At 40.3% G+C, this 24675-nt stretch overlaps 1 protein-coding gene across 3 annotated transcripts in view; it reads right to left on the minus strand.

Annotated features, from left to right (window-relative positions):
• CUL2 (cullin 2) overlaps positions 1 to 24675 on the minus strand; it is a 174250-nt gene that overhangs the window by 50269 nt on the left and 99306 nt on the right. For all 3 annotated transcript variants that reach the window (XM_089668711.1, XM_089668710.1, XM_089668709.1), the window contains 6 exons: positions 23102 to 23184; positions 22077 to 22173; positions 20340 to 20450; positions 20042 to 20204; positions 12909 to 13033; positions 6308 to 6415 (listed from right to left, as the gene is read on the minus strand). In XM_089668711.1, coding sequence (XP_089524837.1) covers positions 6308 to 6415; positions 12909 to 13033; positions 20042 to 20204; positions 20340 to 20450; positions 22077 to 22173; positions 23102 to 23184 — 687 coding nt within the window. The remainder of the gene's footprint in view (positions 1 to 6307; positions 6416 to 12908; positions 13034 to 20041; positions 20205 to 20339; positions 20451 to 22076; positions 22174 to 23101; positions 23185 to 24675) is intronic.

Raw genomic sequence — 24675 nt, forward strand, 5'->3', positions numbered from 1 at the left:
GAAATCACACCTGAAAGCAGATAAAAAGGAGAGACGTTCACTTAACCTTTGCATTGTGTGTCTGTCTGTGCCACACTAAGCATGGACAACAGAAAGAGGAGACGAGAACTGTCTGAGGACCTGAGAACCAAAATTGTGTCAAAATATCAACAATCTCAAGGTTACAAGTCCATCTCCAGAGAACTAGATTTGCCTTTGTCCACAGTGCGCAACATTATCAAGAAGTTTGCAACCCATGGCACTGTAGCTAATCTCCCTGGTCGTGGACGGATGAGGAAAATTGATGAAAGATTGCAACGCAGAATAGTCCGGATGGTGGATAAGCAGCCCCAAACATGTTCCAAAGACATTCAAGCTGTCCTGCAGGCTCAGGGAGCATCAGTGTCAGCGCGAACTATCCGTCGACATTTAAATGAAATGAAACGCTATGGCAGGAGACCCAGGAGGACCCCACTGCTGACACAGAGACATAAAAAAGCAAGACTACAGTTTGCCAAAATGTACTTGAGTAAGCCAAAAGCCTTCTGGGAAAACGTCTTGTGGACAGATGAGACCAAGATAGAGCTTTTCGGTAAAGCACATCATTCTACTGTTTACCGAAAACGGAATGAGGCCTACAAAGAACAAAACACAGTACCTACGGTAAAATATGGTGGAGGTTCAATGATGTTTTGGGGTTGTTTTGCTGCCTCTGGCACTGGGTGCCTTGACTGTGTGCAAGGCATCATGAAATCTGAGGATTACCAAAGGATTTTGGGTCGCACTGTAGGGCCCAGTGTCAGAAAGCTGGGTTTGCGTCCAAGATCCTGGGTCTTCCAGCAGGACAATGACCCCAAACATACGTCAAAAAGCACTCAGAAATGGATGGCAAAGAAGCGCTGGAGAGTTCTGAAGTGGCCAGCAATGAGCCCAGATCTAAATCCCATTGAACACCTGTGGAGAGATCTTAAAATTGCTGTTGGGAAAAGGTGTCCTTCCAATAAGAGAGACCTGGAGCTGTTTGCAAAGGAAGAGTGGTCCAAAATTCCGGGTGAGAGGTGTCAGAAGCTTATTGATGGTTATAGGAAGCGACTGATTTCAGTTATGTTTTCCAAAGGGTGTGCAACCAAATATTAAGTTAAGGGTGCCAATACTTTTGTCCAGCCCATTTTTGGGGTTTTGTGTGACATTATGTCATATTTGCTTTTCTGCCTCTGTTTTATATTTGTTCCAATACATACAAAGGGAATAAACATGTGTATAGCAAAACATGTGTTAATGCAATACCTTTTTTGTGTGAAATACTTGATTTTCAGGAAAAATATCAAGGGTGCCAACAATTTCGGCCATGACTGTATATATATACACATACATATATATATACACACACACACACACACACACACACACACACACTGGTATACAACCAACCGCAGCCAATCTACCCAAGTCAGAGCTATGAAGGATGTCTGACGAGATTATATATTGCTTTAAATTAGTTGCAGGCAATACAAAGGCCTCTGGCATTTACCAAACACTCACTGCATACTGCGCTCAGCCATAATGACCTACATGAGCAAAGTGTAGTCTCATCTTATATATTCTTAAATAAATGTATTTAAATCCACGGCAGCACAGTGGCTAATTGGTTAGCACTTCCACCTGGCAGTACTAGGGTCGTTGGTTCGAATCCCAACCACGGCACCACCTGCCTGGAGTTTGTATGTTTTCCCTGTGCCTGCGTGGGTTTCCTCCGGGTACTCCGGTTTCCTCCCACACTCCAAAGACATGCTGGTAGGCAAGTTGGCTCCTGTCTAAATTGCCACTACTATGTGTATATATGAATGTGAGTTAGGGGCCTTAGATTGTACACCCCTTGAGGGTTAGGGAGTGATGTGAATGTACAATATATATATGTAAAGCGCTGCGTAAATTGACGGCGCTATATAAGAACCTGTAATAAAATAAAAAAAAATTAAAGAAAGTTACATTAGTACCTGTAAAAGACAGTCACAAATACTGAAGGTACATTGGCTGCCCTCCAGTGGCAGAACCTTGTAACAACATTATATTAAATGTGTATTGGCTTTATCTCACTAAAAGTGAAGTAGTTCTTTAATCACTTCAGTGCATGACACGTTCAGCCTGGGTTCACACTGATGCCATGCGAAATTCGCACCACATCATAATCGCACCCCGTTCATACAAAACACTGCGGGTGTGTACTTTAAGTTAAAGACACCCCGAAATCAGTTCGCAAAATGTGGTGCAATGTGCAGAATCGGATCGCATGGGTATGAACACCCATGTGATCCGATTCTGGTACAGACTAAAAAAGGGTCCTGCACTTTTTTGGTGCGGTTACAGTGCGAGCAGAGCCATACAAAATATATGGCTCAAACTGTACCGTAGAGAAATCTCATTTGATTTGCACAGGAATGCAGTGCGGTTCCTGTGCAAATCACATGCGATGTGCCACACTACATCAGTGTGAACCCAGGCTTACCTCTTTCATGCTCAGGCCAATTTTCAGATTTCAGCACTGTCACACCTTGAATGCCAATTATTTAGGCATGCAACACTGTACTCAAATGAAAGCTATCTGTCTCAAAAAATAATAAACGTTTCATTAGGTGGCATTTGATCACCACAGTTTTTTTTATTTTTTACGAATTTAATGCATTCTCTGGGACATTTCGTATTGCGAAAAATTTGTAAACCGAAACAAGGTTTCCCATGCATTGAATACCAATTAATCTGTTGCAGTCAGAAAAAAGTAAAAATAAAGTCGCTGTCACTATAGGTCAGTGCCGGTTTTTAAATGTAATTACCAGCTTTTTTTTTTTTCTTCACTACAGTTCAGCTGTCACTTTCCCCCCAGCTAAAAGAAAGAAATTTTCCTTTTAGTTTATTTCGCAGAGTTAAAGAAACAATGTTTCCTTTTAGTTTGTTTCCCAGGATAAAAGAAACAAAATATCCTTTAGCTCCAGGGAAAGCGACAGCCAATTCTGTGAGCTATAGTGAATAAAAAAAAAAAAAAGCCGGAAATTGCATTTAAAAATCAGCACTGACATACACTTCGTATTGCAAAAAATGTTTTAAAAAAATTTGTAAACCGAGGCATTATTTTCATTCCTAAACCGAAAATTACGTTAACTGAGGCGTGTGTGCGCACGCGCGCACGTATATTTAAAAATTGATCAATCTTGATGTACTAACATCATCTCATTACTTGAGACCCTAAAATGCCAGTACAGTACAATATGATAGTACAAATACCCCCCAAATTACCCCATTTTGGAAGTAAACAATCCAAGGTATTTAGAGTAAGAGGCTTGGCAAGTTTTTTAAAGTTGTAATTTTTTGGAAAATCAAGTTTTCTTTTCACCATTTTCTTTTTTTTGCTTTACATACTGTTACCAGAGCAGTGTCTTCATATGACTGGTGTGACGGTGATCAAAGATACTGACTGGTGACAACATGTAAAAATAAATAAAATTGTGACTAGAGCAGTACAGTGTTATCATAGTGACACTATACTACTCTGATCACCTGATCAGGATTTATATTTTTTATTTTAAACTATGATTGCTTATAATAGTGATAATCACTGTTACAAGCAATAATTTTTATGAATGGCATCCATGCATGTGCCATCATGTACAACTGTGATAGCTGTATTTGTCCACAGCTATAACATGGTACAGTTGCGCTATGATTGTGACTGTCTGTACCAATCACAGAGATCACAATGAATGGCTATGAAAGTAAGCCATTCAATTTGTACATTTGACATGTGATTGATCACAGCGATCACATGATGCTGGGGCCGGCCCAGTACAGTGAGGGTGACAGATCGTGCTGCAGTGTGGACTCTAGAGCGCACAGGAGGAGTGAGAATGGAGAATGTCATATGACGTCCATCCAGGATTAGAAAGCACCCCCTCGGCCGTCACTTGGCTATAGGCTGGGCAGGAAGTACTTAAAAACAACTACCACAACTGACATTTCCTCTGGTCATAAGTGCAGATAAAAGAAATCCCCAAAAAATGTATTTTTTTTTGTAATAACAAATAGGTTTATACTTACCTGCGCTATGCAATGGAAGAGAGTGGTCCCAAACCTCCTTTTTTCTCGGTCCTCCTAGCACTCCTTTCTATGGGGGCACTCGCGCAGGCTTGCTCCTGAGCCTTCCTCTGTGTCTGACAAAAACAACTGAACTGCCCTGCCCCCCATTACTGGCTTTGATTGACAGCATTGGGAGCCAATGGCTTCAAATGCCTCAGCAAAGCCAGCAAGACCATGAAGTGAGGAGAGCTGTCAACGGGCACAGTTCTGGATCGAATGATGGCTCAGGTAAGTAAAAGGGGGAGTCAGGGGGAATACTGAAGGATAAAAAATGGTTAGGCTTTATAACCACTTTAAATATTACAAAAAACCATGATAAAAGCAAAGATGATAAAGAAGATGTTTTGACATGAACATTTGTTACACCAATCAAATACACGCTACATTTTACAACCATTCAGGTTTTGACTGATTTTTACAAGCGAGGCTGACACATTTCAATTTTTAAAGATGTTTGATAAAGATTCTTTAGGAATTGAAACACGTCAGATTTATATGTAACAATTAGTCAAAACATGATATATTCTAAAAATATTACATATGTAACGTGTATCTGATTGGTGGTGTAACAAATATTCATGTCAAAACAATATTATCAGCTTTGCTTTCATCATGGATTTATGTAATATTTATAAAATGGATTGTTCAGTCATTGTATTTTGGTTTGGTGCCTTAACCACTTCCCGTCCAGCCCATGTATATAAACGGCCGGATGGTGGCAGTGCAGGGTCGGGTGGCTGTTTATAAACGGCCTCCCCACCCCCTGCTTGTGTGCGCTTCCTGGGAGCACGCAGCACCGCAATCCGGTGCCCGCTGTGTTCTCCGGACACAGTGGAATACCGATCATCGGAAGGGACCTCTGTGCGAGGTCCCGATCATGTGATCACTGATTGGCCAATCAGTTATCACATGCAGAGTAGTAAGCAAGATGTCACTTGTGACATCATTGCTTACTATGTGTGAAATCTGTGAATGATCACAGAGGTCACATGGTACAAGGCTATTCACAACAGCTTTATACCATGTCACAAGCTGTGACCAATCACAGCTCACACAGTAGTTCTCAAAGGCTGCAAGAATGCAGCTAGAGAGAAGGAGAAATGATTGCTTTGACAGCCTTCATGGGTGTAAAAGCAATCAGTGTAAAAAAAAAAATAAATCCTCATCTCCCCCAAGTAGCACAGTGTCACCATGGTGACACTGTACTGCTAGGGTGACAGTATGGTAAAATAAATATATATATATATTAAAAAAAAGTAAAAAAAAATGTAAAAAAATATGTTTAAAAATTATAATTTCTGGTTATAAACTAATTTGGGTTATTTGTTTTTTTTTTTTTATTAAAAAGATAAGAAAAAATACATTTTGGCCAAGATTTATGATGAAATATTTGCAAAATTTTGTAAGAAAAACACTTTTTTTCAAAATGTTTGGACTTTTTCATTTACATAGCAAAAAAAATAAAAATCCCAGTGGTGAATAAATACCACCGAAATAAAGCTTTATCTGTCTCAAAAAAATGCTAAAAAATTCATATGAGTACAGTGTTGCATGACCGCGCAATTGTCATTCAAAGTGTGATAGCACTGAAAGCTGAAAATTGGCCTGGAAAGGAAGGCGGTAAAAGTGTCCAGACTGGAAGTGGTTAAAAATCCAATTTTTAGGATTTCTGTGGGTATTGTGTATAGTTAGGGTATGTGGCATCTCTTCCTCTACTTTACCTCTATGTGTATTAACCTTCATTTCAAATGGTGCTTACAACGGAGGTAATTCAGGCAAAAAATAAAAATTGAGGCACAGGTAGAAATGTCAAAAGTAAACTTTTCAACAGTAAGGTACACAAACAAAACCTCAGCATACATGGAGAGGGCTTATTGATTTGTGTGGCTGTGTTCTGTATGTGAATTTTCATTGTGATGAAAGTGTTTGTTACACAAAGCTGCAGTCATCTATACTAATAAACTTCTGTAGGCATTTTGGAGAATAAGCCTTAATTGCATGCTCCAAGGTACATTTGATATAATATTCTATTGAGATATTATATGGCACAAAAATGTTAATAGGAATTATTATTTCATGGTAAGTACAGCAATATTACTATTTGTATAGCATTAGTATATTAGTACACAGCATCAGAAGATTTCATTGTAATTTATTCCTTTTAAATGCAGTTGGGGAAGACTTCAGGTTTTCATCTTACCTTGTCTAGCGCACTCATAAAATGCTGATCTCCGTTTAAAACAGTGTTGACAAGCTGTACAAATTTACTGTGGACTTCTAAGACAGATTCCACAAATTGGGTTGGCATCTGAAAATAAATAGAAGCACCACAAAAGTGAAGATATCGTATTGTTTACAGAGGTGTTCAAAGACAACGCAATCTTTAAGGGGACGTTTCATGAAAATTAACACTTCCTATGAACTGATAGGGCACATCAGCACTGGACAATCACTTTATTTGGAGTAAAAATTTGCCTCTTACTGCTGTGAATTGAAAAAGCTTGCCCTCATTCCCACATAGATCACATGGGCTCAGGCTCCCAAACGCACTGAGTTTTTAGACCAGTGGTGGTCAACTTTCTTGATATGGGGCCCTCAAATGCGTCCTGACATCAAAGGGCTGCACTTAGAAATAAGTGAAGTTTCAGTCTTATGCAGGCCATAGATGGGTCGAAAATTGGCCAATTTTTCGGCCGAAAATAAAATCGGCCGATTTTCGGATTGTTAGTGGGCTAAATGTTTGGCCGTTTTTCGGTATTTTGGCAGATTTTTTTTTATCGGTAAAGTTGGAAAAAAATCTGCCGATTTTGCGGATCGGCCGATTTTCGCAGCAATGATGGGAAAATCGGCCGATCTTTTACCGATAAAAAGATCTGCGCATGAGCAGTGACCTGCAAGAGGAAGACAAAAAGAAGAAGAAAAAAGAAGAGGATGGAAGAAGAAGGGGAAGAGAAGAAGAGGATGGAAGAGAAGAAGAGGAAGGAGGAGAAGAAGAGGATGGAGAAGAAGAGGAAGAAGGGGAAGAGAAGAAGAGGATGGGGATGGAGAAGAAGGGGAAGAGAAGAAGAGGATGGGGATGGAGAGGAAGAGGAAGAGGAAGAAGAGGAAGAGGAAGAAGAGGAAGAGGAAGAAGAGGAAGAGGAAGAAGAGGAAGAGGAAGAAGAGGAAGAGGAAGAAGAGGAAGAGGAAGAAGAGGAAGAAGAGGAAGAAGAGGAAGAAGAGGAAGAAGAGGAAGAAGAGGAAGAAGAGGAAGAAGAGAAAGAAGAGGAAGAAGAGGAAGAAGAGGAAGAAGAGGAAGAAGAGGAAGAGGAAGAAGAGGAAGAAGAGGAAGAAGAGGAAGAGGAAGAAGAGGAAGAAGAGGAAGAAGAGGAAGAAGAGGATGGAGAAGAAGATGGAGAAGATGAAGAAGAGGATGAAGATGAAGAAGAGGAAGAGAAGAAGAGGAAGAGAAGAAGAGGAAGAGAAGAAGAGGAAGAGAAGAAGAGGATGGGGATGGAGAAGAAGAGGATGGGGATGGAGAAGAAGAGGATGGGGATGGAGAAGAAGAGGAAGAGGAAGAAGAGGAAGATGAAGAAGAGGAAGATGAAGAAGAGGAAGATGAAGAAGAGGAAGATGAAGAAGAGGAAGATGAAGAAGAGGAAGATGAAGAAGAGGAAGATGAAGAAGAGGAAGATGAAGAAGAGGAAGATGAAGAAGAGGAAGAAGAGGAAGAGGAAGAAGAGGAAGAGGAAGAAGAGGAAGAGGAAGAAGAGGAAGAAGAGGAAGAGGAAGAAGAGGAAGAAGAGGAAGAGGAAGAAGAGTAAGAGGAAGAAGAGGATGGAGAAGAAGATGGAGAAGATGAAGAAGAGGATGAAGATGAAGAAGAGGAAGAGAAGAAGAGGAAGAGAAGAAGAGGAAGAGAAGAAGAGGAAGAGAAGAAGAGGAAGAGAAGAAGAGGATGGAGAAGAAGAGGATGGAGATGGAGAAGAAGAGGATGGAGATGGAGAGGAAGAGGAAGATGAAGAGGAAGAGGAAGAAGAGGAAGATGAAGAAGAGGAAGATGAAGAAGAGGAAGATGAAGAAGAGAAAGAGGAAGAAGAGGATGAAGAAGAAGAGGATGAAGAAGAAGAAGAGGATGAAGAAGAAGAAGAGGATGAAGAAGAAGAAGAGGATGAAGAAGAAGAAGAAGAAGAGGATGAAGAAGAAGAAGAGGATGAAGAAGAAGAAGAGGATGAAGAAGAAGAAGAGGATGAAGAAGAAGAAGAGGATGAAGAAGAAGAAGAGGATGAAGAAGAAGAAGAGGATGAAGAAGAAGAAGAGGATGAAGAAGAAGAAGAGGATGAAGAAGAAGAAGAGGATGAAGAAGAAGAAGAGGATGAAGAAGAAGAAGAGGATGAAGAAGAAGAAGAGGATGAAGAAGAAGAGGAATTCCAGTCTGGCATAAAGTGTCCCTGCAGAGAGCTCCGCTATTTCTTTGACAGTTCCTTGACATTTATAGTGGTTGCAACAATGTATCTATTTGTTTCCGAATAAAACCATCTGTATCCTAAATGGATACAAATAGATACATTGTTGCAACTGCTATAAATGTCAAGGAACTGTCAAAGAAATAGCAGAGCTCTCTGCAGGGACACTTTTTGCCGGCTGTAGACCGGATGAAAATCGGCCGATTTTTTTTTACCGTTGCTGGTAACGTCGGCCGCTTGAACGACCGATTTTTCGTTTTTTAAAGAAAAATCGGCCGATTTTCGAACCGTCTATGGCCTGCATTAGAGACAGCAAACACACCAGGATAGCCAAAGACTATGGGCATGATACAAGAGATGGTCAGAGACTGCAGAAAAGATACAGGAGGTGATCAGAGACTGCAGGCATGACGTAAGAGATGGTCAAAGACTGCACACACCATACAAGAGATGGTTAGAGACTGTGGACATGATACAAGAGTGGTCAGAGACCGCAGCCAATACACAAGAAAGAGATGGTATAGACAGCTGACACGGTGCAGGCGAGTATCAGACTATAAACGGAATATAGGAGATGTTGGAGATCTGGAACATGCTTCAAGTGTGTCACAGACTGAGGACAAAATTACACAAGACTGCTAGAGATCACTGCTATAACAAGGCAATAGGGGAAAACAGATTAGTGTCTGCAGGAGTTCAAAGGGCTGCACAAAGTGCCACAGGATGGGCACCAGGGCTTTAGACTCACTTCTGCATAGAAACCAAGCAGCTTCCAGGTTTTGCTGCCAAAGCTGAATGAACAAGCTGAGGTTAGAAGCTTATTGATTTCTATGCAGAAATGAGCCTGATTTTGCACTCTCCAGCTTTAGTAAATAAACCCCACTGTGTCTGGTAGATCTGCATTGAGAAAAGAGGATCAGCATGGCACAACATGCAGCACTACTAAACAAAAATCAGGCTGACAAATATTGTCTATATTTTAGGTTTTATTTTTTTCTATCTATAAAGATAGAAAAAAATATTTATTTTACAATTTTAGATAGCATGCGCTAGAATGTACCCTGTCAGTATTTTATTAATCAGAAGCTCATTTGACAATTCAAGAGCACAACTGGAGACAGGGAGTTGTCACTCTAAAACAAGAAGTGCCTGAACAAGGATTTTCACGGCAGGATTGCCAGATATGATTTTAATAAAAATGACAGATTAAATATTTTTGAACAGTTTACACACCTCTAGTCTGCACCACATACTAGTACATTATGACAGACTTACCTACAAAACGTAGCCCTGCTGTCAGGGATCCCCCTGGTTCCTGGCGGCTTCGCCCGGTTTTGCGTCTGGGTTTGATATCTTTGGTCACTTGAATGGCCAGGCCGAGGTGATGTCACTCCCATGCATGCGCACAGGAGTCACATCACCGTGGCACAGGGAGTGGCCGTAAATGTGATCAGAGCTGAGCATGTGTTGCTCAGATCACTTTTTCCTCTGACAGGCAGGAGGAACGTTTATGACAGAAGAGACCTCAAGAGCCTTTTTTTAATTTTTCAGTTTACTACCACTTTAAGGGATGGGCAATGTAAGGCTCGGGAACCAATAAAGGAACCTAGGAGCTAATGGCCATTTCGAAGGATGAAAAAAGGGGAAACAAGATTTAACCGCTTAATAGCAGAGCCATACAAAGCAAAGTGCTTACAGTGAACCACATACACAGCCCCCATAGTGAAACAACACACAGTTAACCCTTTGATTGCCCCACGTTAACCTCTTCCTGCCCAGTGTCATTAGTACAGTGTCAGTGCTTTTTACTAGCACTGATCACTGTATTGGTGTCACTGGGGATGTCAGTGACATGAAGTCATTTCCTCCGTGTCAGAATGCCCGCCGCAGTCCCGCTCGCCGCCATTATTAGTGAAAAAAAGTAGAAAAAAATTTCAGTATACAGCCATTTGTAAACACTATAACTTTCACGTAAACCAATTAATTTACACGTACTGGGATTTTTATTTAGCAAAGACATGTAGCAGAATACATTTATTTATTTCGGGTACTTATATAGCGCCATCAATTTGCGCAGCGCTTTACATATATATTGTACATTCACATCAGTCCCTAACCCTCAAGGGACGTACAATCTAAGGTCCCTAGCTTACATTCATACATACACATACTAGGGCCAATTTAGACAGGATCCAATTAACCTACCAGCATGTCTTTGGAGTGTGGAAGGAAATCGGAGTACCCAGAGGAAACCCACGCAGGCACAGGGAGAACATGCAAACTCCAGACAGGTGGTGCCGTGGCTGGGATTTGAACCAACATTTACATTTTTTTCTACTGGACATGTTTAACCACTTCAAGACCGGACACTTTTACCCCCTTCCTGACCAGGGCAATTTTCAGCTTTCAGCGCTATCACGCTTTGAATGGCAATTACGCGGTCATGCAACGCTGTACCCAAAATGAATTTTTTACCTTTTTTTTGAAACAGATAAAGCTTTATTTTGGTGGTATTTATTCACCGCTGGGATTTTTATTTTTTTTGCTATGTAAATGAAAAAGTCCAAAAATTTTGAAAAAAAGTGTTTTTTTTATAAAATTTTGCAAATAAATAATATTTCATCATGAATCTTTGCCAAAATTTATTCCGTTATCTTTTTAGTAAAAAAAAAAAAAAATCCAAATTAGTTTATAACAAAAATTATAATTTTTAAACATTTTTTTTACATTTTTATTTTATTTTTTTATATTATTTTTTTTTTTTTTTTTACATACTGTCACCCTAGCAGTACAGTGGCACCATGGTGACACTGTACTACTTGTGGGGGGTGAGGAAGATTTTTTTTTTTTTTTTTACACATTGCTTTTACACCCATATAGGATGTAAAAGCAATCATTGCTCTTTCTCTCTGTGTGCATTCATGCACTCATTGAGAAAAACTGACTGAGCTGTGATTGGTCACAGCCTGTCACATGGTACAAGCCTGTTGTGAATAGGCTTGTACCATGTGACCTCTGTGATCATTCACAGATTTCACACATAGTAAGCAATGATGTCACAAGTGACATCTTGCTTACTACTTTGCATGTGATCACTGATTGGCCAATCAGTGATCACATGATCGGGACCTCGTCCAGAGGTCCCGTCCGACGATCAGTGTTTCACTGTGTCCGGAGGACACAGCGGGCACCGGATCGCGGTGTTGCGCGCTCCCAGGGAGCGCGCACAAGCAGGGTGCGGGGAGGCAGTTTATAGACGGCCACCCGACCCTGCACTGCCACCGGCCGGCCGTTTATATGCAACGGCCGGTCGGGAAGTGGTTAATAGCAAAAAGTCAAAAATATTAGGGGTTTTTTTTCAAATTTTTTTTTTTTATATTGCAATAAACGCACAGGCAATCAAATACTACCGAAATAAAGCTCTATTTGTGGGGAAAAAAAAGGACGTAAATTTCATTAGAGTGCAGCATTGCATGACTGCACAATTGTCAGTTCAAGTAATGTAGAGCCGTATTGCAAAAAATGGCCTGGTCAGGAAGGGGGGTAAATCCTCTGGAGAGCAAGTGGTTAAAAAAACAAACAAAAAAAAAAACCCACACACAATAATACACAGCAAGCAAAAGGTCATCCAGTTAGGGTTTACATTCAATTGTTTATTATGCACAGGGTTAAAACCAAACTATCTGTCAGTGTGTCTCAGCTACATACAGTATACAGCACTGTGTTCCGGCAGTGGGAAGCCAACTTCCCACTCTACACTCAGAATAAAATAGACTTGAGTGCTGTTCAGCCATTCATAGGAAGCTTTGTACTCTCTGAATGAATACAACGCTTCTTCTGATTGGTTGAGACAAAGATTGTGATGACATCCACCAGCCTTTCTGCCTCAGCCAATCAGTGGAATCTATGAATGGCTGAACAGTGCTCAGCCCGACTCGGTTTTGTTCTGGATGTAGGATGGGAAGCTGGATCACAGTGCTGTATATGGTATGTAGCTGAGGCTACATACAGTTCATACAGCACATCCAGTGGCTGTACCTATTACAGTAGAAAATAGTTTGTTTGGGCCAGCTTGGCCCAAACAAAATAGTTAAAAGTGACAGTAAGGCTGGAGATCAAAAACAAAACTAACAATACACAAGCATATACATTGCCAGAGAATGTTCTACTTGGGTAAGAAGATATAAAGATCTACTACAGCGTGACACAGCAAGCTGAAACAGGTAAAAAATTACTTATTCAATGAGCTTCTAGTTCAGAATGAGCTTCTAAGTGAAATTTCTTCATCATTGCAGAACAAGTCCACTTTTAAAATGACCAATTACTACTAGCTAAAACACTTCTAGGAATACTTACATTTTCCTGAGAAAGATTACTAACAGCTCTAAGGCCCTCGTCATGGATATGGTTCTGTAATTCCTGAATCATGTGAGGTAAACCATTGGATACTGCACGTAGAAGGGTATACATATTGCCCATATCTGCAAATCACCAAAAAAACAAGTCAAAGTAATATTAAATGCTCACCATTTTTGACATTAGCATTCAAGCCAAATCAACATTCCCCAATTAAGAATTTATTTGTATGGATGCCCAAACACTTACAGTTTATATTTTACAGAAACCCTGGGTCCAGCTCTCTCAGAGCCGCTTCCCTGAACTTCCTTTTTAGCGCGTGTGCCGAGTACATCGCATGGAGCAGGTCAAGAAAAACAGATCAGTCCTGAGCTGCTGTCAATCAATTAGCTAGGAGGCAAGATGGGGAGTGGCCAATCTAGGTTTCATTGCTCTGTGTGAGCACAAAGCACAGGGACATTTGGCTGTAGTATTGGCTGGAAGTGTGCACACAAGAGTAGCTCCTGGCCCTACAAGGCAATGGAGCCACCCTAAGGCAGGAATCCTGGGGCAGCAATTTTGACCAGCTTTATTAAGAAGTCAGGCTAGCCTTTAAAGAAGATGAAGCAGCAGGCAATGTAGGAGCTGATGTCAAATGCTGTGGTAAGGACCAGGCCTTTCTCTGACGCGCTTTGTTTACAAGTAGAAGTCAGTACAATTTTGCTAGAAAATTACTTGGAACCCCCAAATATTATATATTTTTAGCAGAGACCCTAGAGAATAAAATGGCGGTCATTGCAATTGTTTGTGTCACATGGTTTTTGCACAACAGTTTTTCAAATGCAATTTTTTGAAAAAATATACACTTTCATGAACTAAAAAACCTTACAATATATCCTTTTTTTTATATTATGAAAGATGATGTTACACCAAGTAAATACCCAACATGTCATGCTTTAACCGCCTCCCGCCTGTCATATCTTACGATGGGCGCAAGGCGGTTCTCTCGTTCTGGGAGGACGTCATATGACATCCTCCCATTCTAACTGCGCATGCGCGTCTCTAGGAGCACTCAGCTCTGCGATCGGCGGAGCGCTGTGTCCCTCGGACACAACGGATCACCGATCAACGGAAAAAGTTGAAGATGTCGGCTCGGTCATGTGATCAGCTGTGTCCAATCACAGCATTTCGCATGTAAATAGGGAAATGTCGGTTATCGTCATTTCTCTCCTTATGAGCTGTCACGCTGACAGCTCGAGAGGAGAGCTGGTGATCGGCATCCCTCAGAGGGGACATGTACACTGATCATCAGGGTACTGATCATCAGTGTGCCCTGATGAACTGTGTAGCCCCAGCAATGCCACCTGTCAGTGTCCATCACTACCAGCTGTCAGTGCTCATCCATGCCACCTGCCAGTGCCCATCAGTGCCACATCAATGCCACATTTCAGTGCCTACCAGTGCACATCAATGCCACATATCAGTGCCCATCTGAGCTGCCAGTCAGTGCCAACTATCAATGCCAGTCAGTGCCAACTATCAGTGCCGCCTATCAGTACCAGTCAGTGCCGCCTATCAGTGTACGCCAGTGCCGCCTATCAGTGTACGCCAGTGCCGCCTATCAGTGCCCGTCAGTGCCGCCTATCAATGCCGCCTATCAATGCCCGTCAGTGCCACCTAACAGTGCCATATATGAGTAATGCCTGTCAATGCCCATCAGTGCCACCTACCAGTACCTCCTCATCATTGCCACCTATCAGTGCCCATCACTGCAGCCTCATTAGCGCACATCAGTAAAGGAGAAAAATCACTTATTTACAAAATGTTATAACAAAAACTAAGAAAAAAAACTTTTTTTTTCAAAATTTTCACTGGTTTTTGTTTTAAGAAAAAAAAAAAAAAAAACCCAAGAGGTGATTAAATACCACCAAAATAAAGCTCTATCCATCACCAAAAAAAATTATAAAAATTGCATACGGGTACAGTGTTGCATGACTGCGCAATTCTCATTCAAATTGCAACAGCGCTGAAAGCTGGAAATTGGCCTGGGCAGGAAGGGGGTATAAGTGCCCTGTAGGCTAGTGGTTACGGTAAAACGGTACTTAAAAATCTCTACAGGCGACGCTTTAAACATTTCTACAGGCTACCAGTTTAGAGTTGCAGAGCAAGTCTGATGCTAGAATTACTGCTTTCGCTCTAACGTTTGCAGGGATACCTCACATATGTGGTGCGAACACCATGTACATATGTGGGTGTGACCTACTTATGCGTTCACCACTGCATTTTAATCATTATATATTTTATTACATTTTGTTTTTATTTTTACACTGATCCTTTCAGGTTTTTTTTAGCACTTTTATTGCTATTGCAAGAAATGTAAACATTCCTTGAGATAACAAAGCATGACAAGTCCTCTTTATGAACAAATCTGGGGTCTATAAGACCCCAAATTTCTCCTCTACCTTTAAAAGCAAAAGATAATAAAATACATTTTTTTTTATTTTTTGCCTTAAAAAAAACAAAACAAAACAAAACAAAAAAAAACTTGGCATTGTTGACATGGTGCCAGAGCCATAAGTGATGTCATGACGTTGCTCCGGTCCTCCTGGGCCATAGAGATGAGTGGAGACCATTTTTCCTTCACTCATCTCTATGTGGAGCTGCCACCAACGCTGAATCAGTTGCCAGAGCTACCAATCGTCCAGGTAAGCCCACGAACCACCACCAAAAAGCAGTGGGGGGGGGGGGGGCTTTTGTACAAATGCACCAGCCCCCGCATCCTCTTCATTGTCCCAATCTAAAAAAAGTGAACTTTTCTCTTACAATAGAACTACAGGCAAAACTTTTTTTTTTTTCATTATTGAGTAAAGGAGGGCTATAACACCTGCCAGTCGTTTTTGCCATCTGTGTCCCATTGGGGAGATTTACCTTCACTTCCTGTCCCATAGCCAAAACAACAAGTGAGAAAAACAGAACTGGTCATGACCAGCACATTACCGAGCCGGCATCTTTCGGCTCTTTCCGTGGATCGCTCCGGGAGCCGCGCATGCGAGGTTAGAATGGGAGGGCATCATATGACGTCCTCCCAGAACAAGAGAACCACCTTGCATCCGTCATATTACTATATGGCGGGCGGGAGACGGTTAAGGGGATACAGAGTACATAAAAATCCTGACAGGTGGTCTAATCCCCCACCACCCTATCCAAAACTAAAAAACATTTTTGCCTTTAGTTATACCTTAAAGTTATATTAAAGTTGAATATTTCTGATAAATTAGATCTCAATAAGAGAATTCACATGCATTTGCAGTTTGTTTGTCTACATTTTTCTCCTTTATCCGCTCCCTATCTCGATATAGATCTCTCTCGATATAGATCTCTCTCTCTCTCTCGATATCGATCTCTCTCCCCCCCTCTAGATCTCTCTCTCTCCCCCTCTCCCTATATATATATATATATATATATATATATATATATATATATATATATATATATATATATAGATAGATAGATAGATATAGATATATATTTATTAGAGATATATATATATATATATATATATATATATATATATATCTCTATGTTTGTAGACGCTATAAAAAAAACTTTCACACAAATTAATTTTACAAAGACATGTAGCAGAATACATTTTGCCCTAAATTTATGACTATATTAGATTTTTTTAATGGATATGTTTAATAGCAAAAAGTAAAAAATATTGCTTTTTTTTTTTCAAAATGGTCAGTCTTTTTTTTGTTTATAGCGCAAAGTATAAAAAAAACCCAGAGGTGATCAAATACCACCAAAAGAAAGCTCTATTTGTGGGGAAAAAAAGAACATACATTTCATTTGGGTGCAGCATTGCATGACCGCACAACTGTCAGGTAAAATAACGCAGTGCCGTATCGCAAAAAATGGTCTGGTCAGGAAGGGGGGTAAATCTTCTGGAGGGCAAGTGGTTAAAATTCCTTCTTAAACTTTCACCTGGCTGTGCTGCTGAGATGTACATAAAAAAAAAAAATACAGCAAGTGCCTGTATGTCATTATAGTTTCATTAATAAAAACTACTTTAATATCACTTTAACTGAACAACTTGAAGATAGAAGCTGATTGGTTGCCATGCACATCTACTCCTGATTCTATCTACTTCAGCTGATAAATTCCCCTCAGTGTGTCCCTCTTTGTCAGTGGGGACAGAATGAGTTTCCTCTCATTTCAAATTGTTCAGAATAACCTGTAGTCTGCCTGCGGCCTGCTCCAACCTACACTTAGAAAGGTAAGAAATGTTTTTCAAATTATTTTAGATATGTTATGTGAATGGTCACATATAAACATACAGCGGGATGTTTCTTAAATTTGGCTGCAAAAGTGGAAATACACTTTAAATTGGCATTTAGAAAGTTTTTGTCGGCTTTTAGCAAACATCAGCTTCAGCCCCATAAATGTTTGTTTACAGCTGGTTTATTGAGAGCTGCACTCAAAACTCAAAACACTGAATCTGAGGGGTACTTTAAAGTGCTTGTAAACCTCAGACCCTCTATAGTGTAAAGTTATCCCAATCCACTAAGTGTCATTTCTGTATGTTGCCTTATTCCTTCGCTATCTGCATGAGTCACTTCCTGACACCAAGAGAAAAATGGGTGACAGGGGAGGGAGCTCCAGGACGCAACTTGTGATTGACATCCTCAGCTCTGTTCCTGTGTGCAATGGGAATGGGAGTGTGCCTCTTCCCTCTAATCAGCTCTCCTCACTGAGGAAGCTGTAAATTCAGCTTCCTGCCCCCTGCTTTCTGAAAGCTCCGACAAGCTATAAAAATTCTGGAATTTGCATGGATGTACAGAAGAGAAGACTGAAGACAGGTACAACTTATGTAGGAGGATTTGTTTTGATCTCTGTGTATCACCTGAGGACAGTCACATCACTGGGTATATGTAAGGGTTACAACCACTTATACCCTCTTCGTGCCCAGGCCAATTTTATACTTTCAATGCTGTCGCACATTGAATGACAATATCGCGGACATGCAACACTGTACTCGTTTTATAAGTATTGTCACACAAATAGACCTTTCTTTTGGTGGTATTTAGAAACAAAACAAAAAAAAAAAAGAGCAAAACATTCGGGAAAAAACAAAAAAAAAAAGAGTTTTTGTTTCTATTATAAAATTTTGCAGCACTGATGGGCGGCACTGATATGAAACAATGATGGGCACTGATGGGTGGCACTACTAGGCACTGATGGACATAGGTGGGTGGTACTGCTAGGCACTGATCATCAGTACCCTGATGACCGGTGCCGATCTGTCCTCTGAGAATTGCCAGTTATCTGCAGTACTATCCACACGCTGTGATAGCGTGAGGAAAGTGCAGCCGATAACCGGCAACAGCATTTACCCGGTGATCTGCTGTGTCATTGGACACAGCTGATCACATGGTAAAGGCCGCTGTGATTGGCCTTTTACCACATCGCGTGATCAGCTGTGTCCGGTGGACATGGAGATCGCCGAGTGCGCACTCTGGGAGTCATATGACGCCCTCCCAGAACTGGACAACCACTCTGTAGCCGTCAATCGGCTATAGCACGGTTGGCAAGTGGTTAAGACATTGAAATACTTTGTATCTTGCAGAACATGATGTTTTCCAAAATAGCAGTGAAAAGCTTAACAATCTTTACAATGTGGACACAGAGAGAAACAAAAGCACTTTGAGGAAGGGTTAGATACTCTAATGCCGCCAATACATGGTTAAAAAAACATTTTAAAAAAAAACGGTCGGATTTATTAAGATCTGTCAAATGTGCATCATCATTGTATCGATATCGGTTACCCAATTATTGACATATTATTGATTGATAACATAAACAGTACATTTTTGGTCTATTAATTACACAATGTTGATGGACTTCCGTGGTTACACTTTAACACGCACTTGCGCTGTAGATTTCTTTGAACGGTTTTCGATCGGTTGTTCGATCCAACATGAAAGTTTGTTTTTTTTGCCATAAAACTATGCATTTCGACCATCGAAATTAGCCCACTAACATTTTGAAAGTTGAACGATTGAACGTACCGAGTGCTTTTTCAAACACATTTCTAACCATGTTTGCCAGCAGGAGAGGGAGATTTACTAAAACTGATGCACTCAGAATCTGGTGCAGCTGTGCATGGTAGCCGATCAGCTTCTTCAGCTTGTTCCATTAAGCTTTGACAAAAGAGATAAAAATCTGGAAGCCGATTGCTTTCCATGCAGAGCCACACCAGATTTTGCACTCTCCAGTTTTAATAAATAACCCACTAGGTTTTTATTGCAGTGTTCCCCTTCAGGAAATTCCTTTCATTTCCTGTGTGGTTATCTGACCAGTAAGTGATATTAAAACTCACCAGTGCAGACAAATAGGGCAATTTGAAAACAAATGGTTGGCTGGCCTTTAGACGATCCCTGAAAACCTCTCTTTAAAAGAAGCCTAACCTGCTTCTAACTAGTAAACTGCCTTTCTTTCCCTCCGTTAGCTCATCCCCCACAGCTATTACCTTATGTATCACTCCTGTAGATTATAAGCTCCACGAGCAGGGCCCTCATATTCCTTCTGTACTGAAATGTATTGTAATTGTACTGTCTCCCTTATATTGTAAAGCGCTGCGCAAACTGTTGGCGCTATATAAATCCTGTATAATAATAATAATAATAAAGTATCACTCAACCCTTCCTCCTAGATTGTAAGCTCTAATGAGCAGGGTCCTTTGTTTCCTCTTGTATCAAATTGTATTGTAACTGTAATGTCTGCCTTCATTTTGTAAAGCGCTGTGCAAACTGTTGGCGCTATATAAATCCAGTATTATAATAACAATAAATCAATTATTTTGCAAATAAGACAATGTTGGCATACAGTCTTTCGGTTGACCTCATATCCAGTGAGTCAGAGAGCAGCAGTGAGGTGCTCTTGGATAGGTGACATGAAGCCTGTTCAAAGTTTAGCTCTAGTTTAATGTGTTTCTACAAACAATGGTCTAAGGTTGTCACCCATTTTTTTCAGGCTTCTTACATTCGTTCTGTTCAATTTACTACCAGAACTCTACTGATGTATCATTAGCCTGTTAAATCCCTTTTTAAATCCCACTGATGGTGTCTGTTCTGTAAGCTTCACTGGACACTTACCATTTCTCCTTTCTTGTCTAATGATATTGTGACATTCTGCATGTAGAAACTGCAAGTGGTCGGCGACCATTCTCTGTTGGCATTCATGAATCACTTTACTATATGAACTGGGGTTTAAATACTTCCTACATCGAATCTCTTCATCTTTTAATCTACCTAAAATCTGCAGAGAAACAGTGAAGACATTGGTGAACTGAATACCTCATAACAGATAACAAAAACAAAACAAAGCATCCTACTAATCTCCGATCATTCATCTGATCCCTGAAGTCTGGCCATAATGAAGTGCAAAGCTCACCTTTTCCATATACTGTGAGCAATTTGATTCTTGTAATAAATTTGAAGCCTCTTGCTTGTAATACTCCCCTGTTTCAGCCAGAAAAGGCCACTCAAAAATTTCTTGATAAAACTGAAACAAAGTGAACATGGCATGAGAACAAGCAAAAAATAAGAAATAAATTAAAAAACTTGTCATTTATATAAGGCCAAAATATTATAGAACATTTACACCAGTCTGTGCCCCCAAACTGTTAATAATCTAACGTACCTACCATGGTCATTCAATACAAAGCGGGAAACACTAAATTCATAGACAGTTTGTGGTGGAAACAGAACACAAGCATATTCTAAGAACGCTATATATCAGCTACAGGAGGCCCCATTGACACTTTGCGTAGTAAGAACACGCATTCCCACTCACCTTTTTTTTTGCGGTAATTTATACATGTTTCTGTGTGTGTGTTTGTCGTACAAAAGAACTTCCTGCACCTCTTGGGCAACGAGCTTTGAGCGTTCTTGTCACGTGACAAACTCGGCAAAATTGCACCACATTTGGGGTGCCATAAGGAATGAATGATACCCAAACATGTCAAGCGTTTTGCCATAAATGTTAGTGTGATTCGAATTGGCTGGCAAAATTGTGCCGATTCTGCCCGCCATTCCAAACCGCTAGGTGTGAATAGGGCCTAAATGTGTTGTTTCAATGAGCTGGAGTTATTTCCCTAGAGTAACCAATAAAGTTCAGACTTATTTAGGGCAGCAGTGATTCTAACTGCTGAGGAGTAGTAGCTTCAGCCCTTTGTAAAAACACATTTAAGCCAGCCATAGGTGGATTGAATCTCAGCCAATTCAGCAGGGACCTGCCAAGATTCAATCCATCTATGTGCAGGCTGGTTGTGCTAAATTCAATCCTGTCGGATTTTTTGCATGTGATGACTGCCAGTGGCCATAGCTGCTAGCAATAATCATTGTGTTCTGCCAGCAGGGAAGGCTCCCACAGGCAGAATGCAGCAGCACTGTGGGAGGGATTCCCCCCCGACACGGATTGTGTTGATGGGGACTCAATCGATTTTCTTTCCTGCAACTAGGGCTTGCAGGAAACAAAACCACATCATCTGTGGCTTGCCTTGAGGCCCTTTCGGAAGGCATTCAGTCTGGATCCATCTATCAGCTTTTCAAACAGATCAAGACTGAAACACAAGGTGTGTCTACACGAGGGTGGATGTACATTCACTTACATCTGAGTTCCATTTATGTTGCAGGAAAAAAAATGGTTTGTGCCCTTTTCTGTTTTTGCGGACAAACGGATGTAAACTCAGGTTGTCCATTTATGACCATTTTTATGCAAGAAATATTTTCAACAAAAAAAACAAAAAGGACATGTAGAAAAATGGATGCACTGTATACTGATGTAAAATGAACTATATTGAAGATGGATATATACTGTAAAGTAATGTAAGAGGATTCAGTTTTCATGCACTTTTTATTTTTTTTCTTTCTCGTTTTCATCTCAACCAATGACGTTCTGAGGGCCCTAAGGGTCCCTTTACATGAATGTTCAGTCTGGATCAATCTATCAGTTTTTCAGAAAGATCCAAACTGAACTGAAGATGGATGTAAAAATGAATCGCATTCAGTTTACTTGTGTTTTTTTAATACTGGAAACGATGAAACTCATGTAAAAGGAAAGAAGGCCCTAAGCCACCGTGTTGCTCCACAAATTATATAGACCCAGTTAATAAAAGGAATTACATACCTTTAAGGGAAATTTTTTCTTATACTGTTCAACATGAACAAAGGAGTTGATAACCCCATGGATTACTTTTTGATTTGGGTCTTCCCCACATCGATCACTGGAGGAAAAAACAAACAAAAAACAAAGTAATGAAATCAGCAAATTCAAAATCTGAGGAGATAAAATTTAGGAACTTCAATGAAAACTAATAGAAACTATGTAACTAGCACAATTTTTGTTTAGTATTGAATTAAAAAGGATTTTGGAGATTTGGGTTAGACGAAAAGTATGAGAAGAGACTTTTGACTTAAGAATACATACTTGATTAGATTTTTTTAAACCAGAGTTTAGCGTCACTTTAATTTTCTCAAAAATACCATGCCTCATCTACATTGCAAAATAAAAGTCCTGCCAGGAGCAGACACCACACAATGTTTGTTATGACCCTTGTAGCCAGAAAAACCTCTTCTGTACCCCTTTCTGATTTAGTTTTTCTAGTATTGGGGCCTGACTTCATGGCTAAACTTAGTCACCCTTCTAACCGAGTGCCCAAACTAGCCACTAAGGCTATTTATCTATGTTTTTGGTATTTAGCATTTGCTTTGGAGTAGAAAATTACTAATGTAGGCATGGGTCGAATTCCGAACCAATTTTCTTTATAAAAAAAATTAATTAAATAATCAGAAATTTTGTGCATTTTGTAATCCGATGGAGCCACCATTTAATTTTGAAATTCGACCAACCAAGCTTTTAATTCCACCTCATGTTGCTAAAGAAAAGAATTTTTGTGGCCAATTTTCTTTTCTTTCCAGGTCACAGCCCATGCTCATTTCTGTTTCGATTACATTTCTCGCACAATTCTTCCATCATGGATTAGAAATTTGTTTTTCAAAAATTTTCCAACATGGCCGATCACTTGAAAATCAGCTGTTGCTGTGGCCCACTAATGGTGTGAAATTCGAACAAAAATTCTTAAAAAAGATTTTAAAAAGAAAATCCTTTCGGAATTTGACCCGTGTATGGCTGGCTTAACTAAATGTACTTACCTTTTAATCTCTCTAAGAAGCATTCTAAGGAGGGTGCCTTGCAGTGGTTCAATCATCAACTTCCTCCATAGATCAAGTGCTAACTGCAAAACATGAAACAGTATTAATCTGGATAAACCAACAATTCCGTTTTTTAACAACATCAAAAGAAGAAGCTTGTATAGTTAGCAACATTTTCGTAATGAAGGCGTTCGTTCTGGTACACTTAGTCCACTTTACAAGGAAGACATTTCTTAATAAATATTACAAAATTGTATACTCACTATCCTACAAAATAAGTCACAAACTGCGTACTTATTTGTCTGAAGACTAAATCTACCTAGGCTATCAAATATCTACATGTGCCCAATGAATGGAGTGGGGAAGAACACAGAGATCTAGAACCCTGGTGCCCAACCTGCGGCCCTTTGGTATATGAAGTGTGGCTCTCCGACATCAGCAGTCTGTAGTAGGAACATTGATTAGGGTAATAGCATGTATCTCTACTAGCCTCATGTAACAAGTTCTCTGTTTCATATCACCAGCCAAAAATGTAGCATATCCACACTCTGACACCCTACCAGATCTGCAGTCTGAACGTCCTCTCAAGCATTACATACTGTATATTGAACATTATGTGCAGCCCTTTGGCGATGTCAGGGGCTGCATTAGAGCCCTCATTAACTCCTAAGTTGACAACCACTGATCTAGGATATCTAGCTGGTAACACAACCTGCGGTTCATTGAAATTCATCAACGTACAAAAATCCAGGAAGAAGAACTTTAAATCAAATTTAAGAAGCCTTGAACTGAGATTCTGAGGGAGAGGTATCCTTCCTCCTCTGACACCTGCAAAAAACAGGCTCTCTAGCACAGCTAGGGTTTAGACAATTAGTGGCATGTCCCCTTAAGGCGCGTTTACAATTGCATTGGCCCTCTGAAAAGTCGATCTGCGATGGATTGTTGTTCAGAGGGCGTTCATCAGGTGGTGAGGAGGCATTCTGTTGGGCAGCAGTAAAAGCGTACTCTCAATCACAAGTGCAAACAAGCCCTTAGTTTTTTTTTTTTTTTAGTGCACCTAGTGATCTGCCTCCTGAAGGCAGCATGAAAAACCTACATGTCTACTGCCTGCAGATGTGTCTCCTGAACCTAAGACAAAAGGTATTTCTACTTGGATCCTGATTGGAAATACTGATCTTCATTACTCATTGGCAGGTATGCCTGCTGCAGTGCCTCCAAGGTCTTCACTACCCAGCTCCCTCTCACAGTTACATCCTGCCTCTGGAAATCTGGACAAGGAAGGGGTACCAAGGGTAGCCCAAGGTGGCCAAGACACGCACTGGTAATGTATGAATTTGAACTACACAGTAAATATTTTTTTTCCTTGCATCAGAACTGGAGCCACAGGTAACCAAAAACTGCCTGCACGTCTGTATTTTTATGTACCTGCCCTTATATAGTACTCTTCCTTTCTGCCAACACTGGCATGAATGCTTACATTAATCCAAATATGTTACCATACAGGCAGGCTACAATACCAGAATTCACGTAAAAAACAATTACATTAAAAGTGCATTGAGGAAACAATGAAATAT

Source organism: Staurois parvus, unplaced genomic scaffold (genome assembly GCF_062004578.1).
Source record: "Staurois parvus isolate SC_StPar_1 unplaced genomic scaffold, SC_StPar_1.0 ptg000061l, whole genome shotgun sequence".
NCBI classification, from domain to species: domain Eukaryota; kingdom Metazoa; phylum Chordata; class Amphibia; order Anura; family Ranidae; genus Staurois; species Staurois parvus.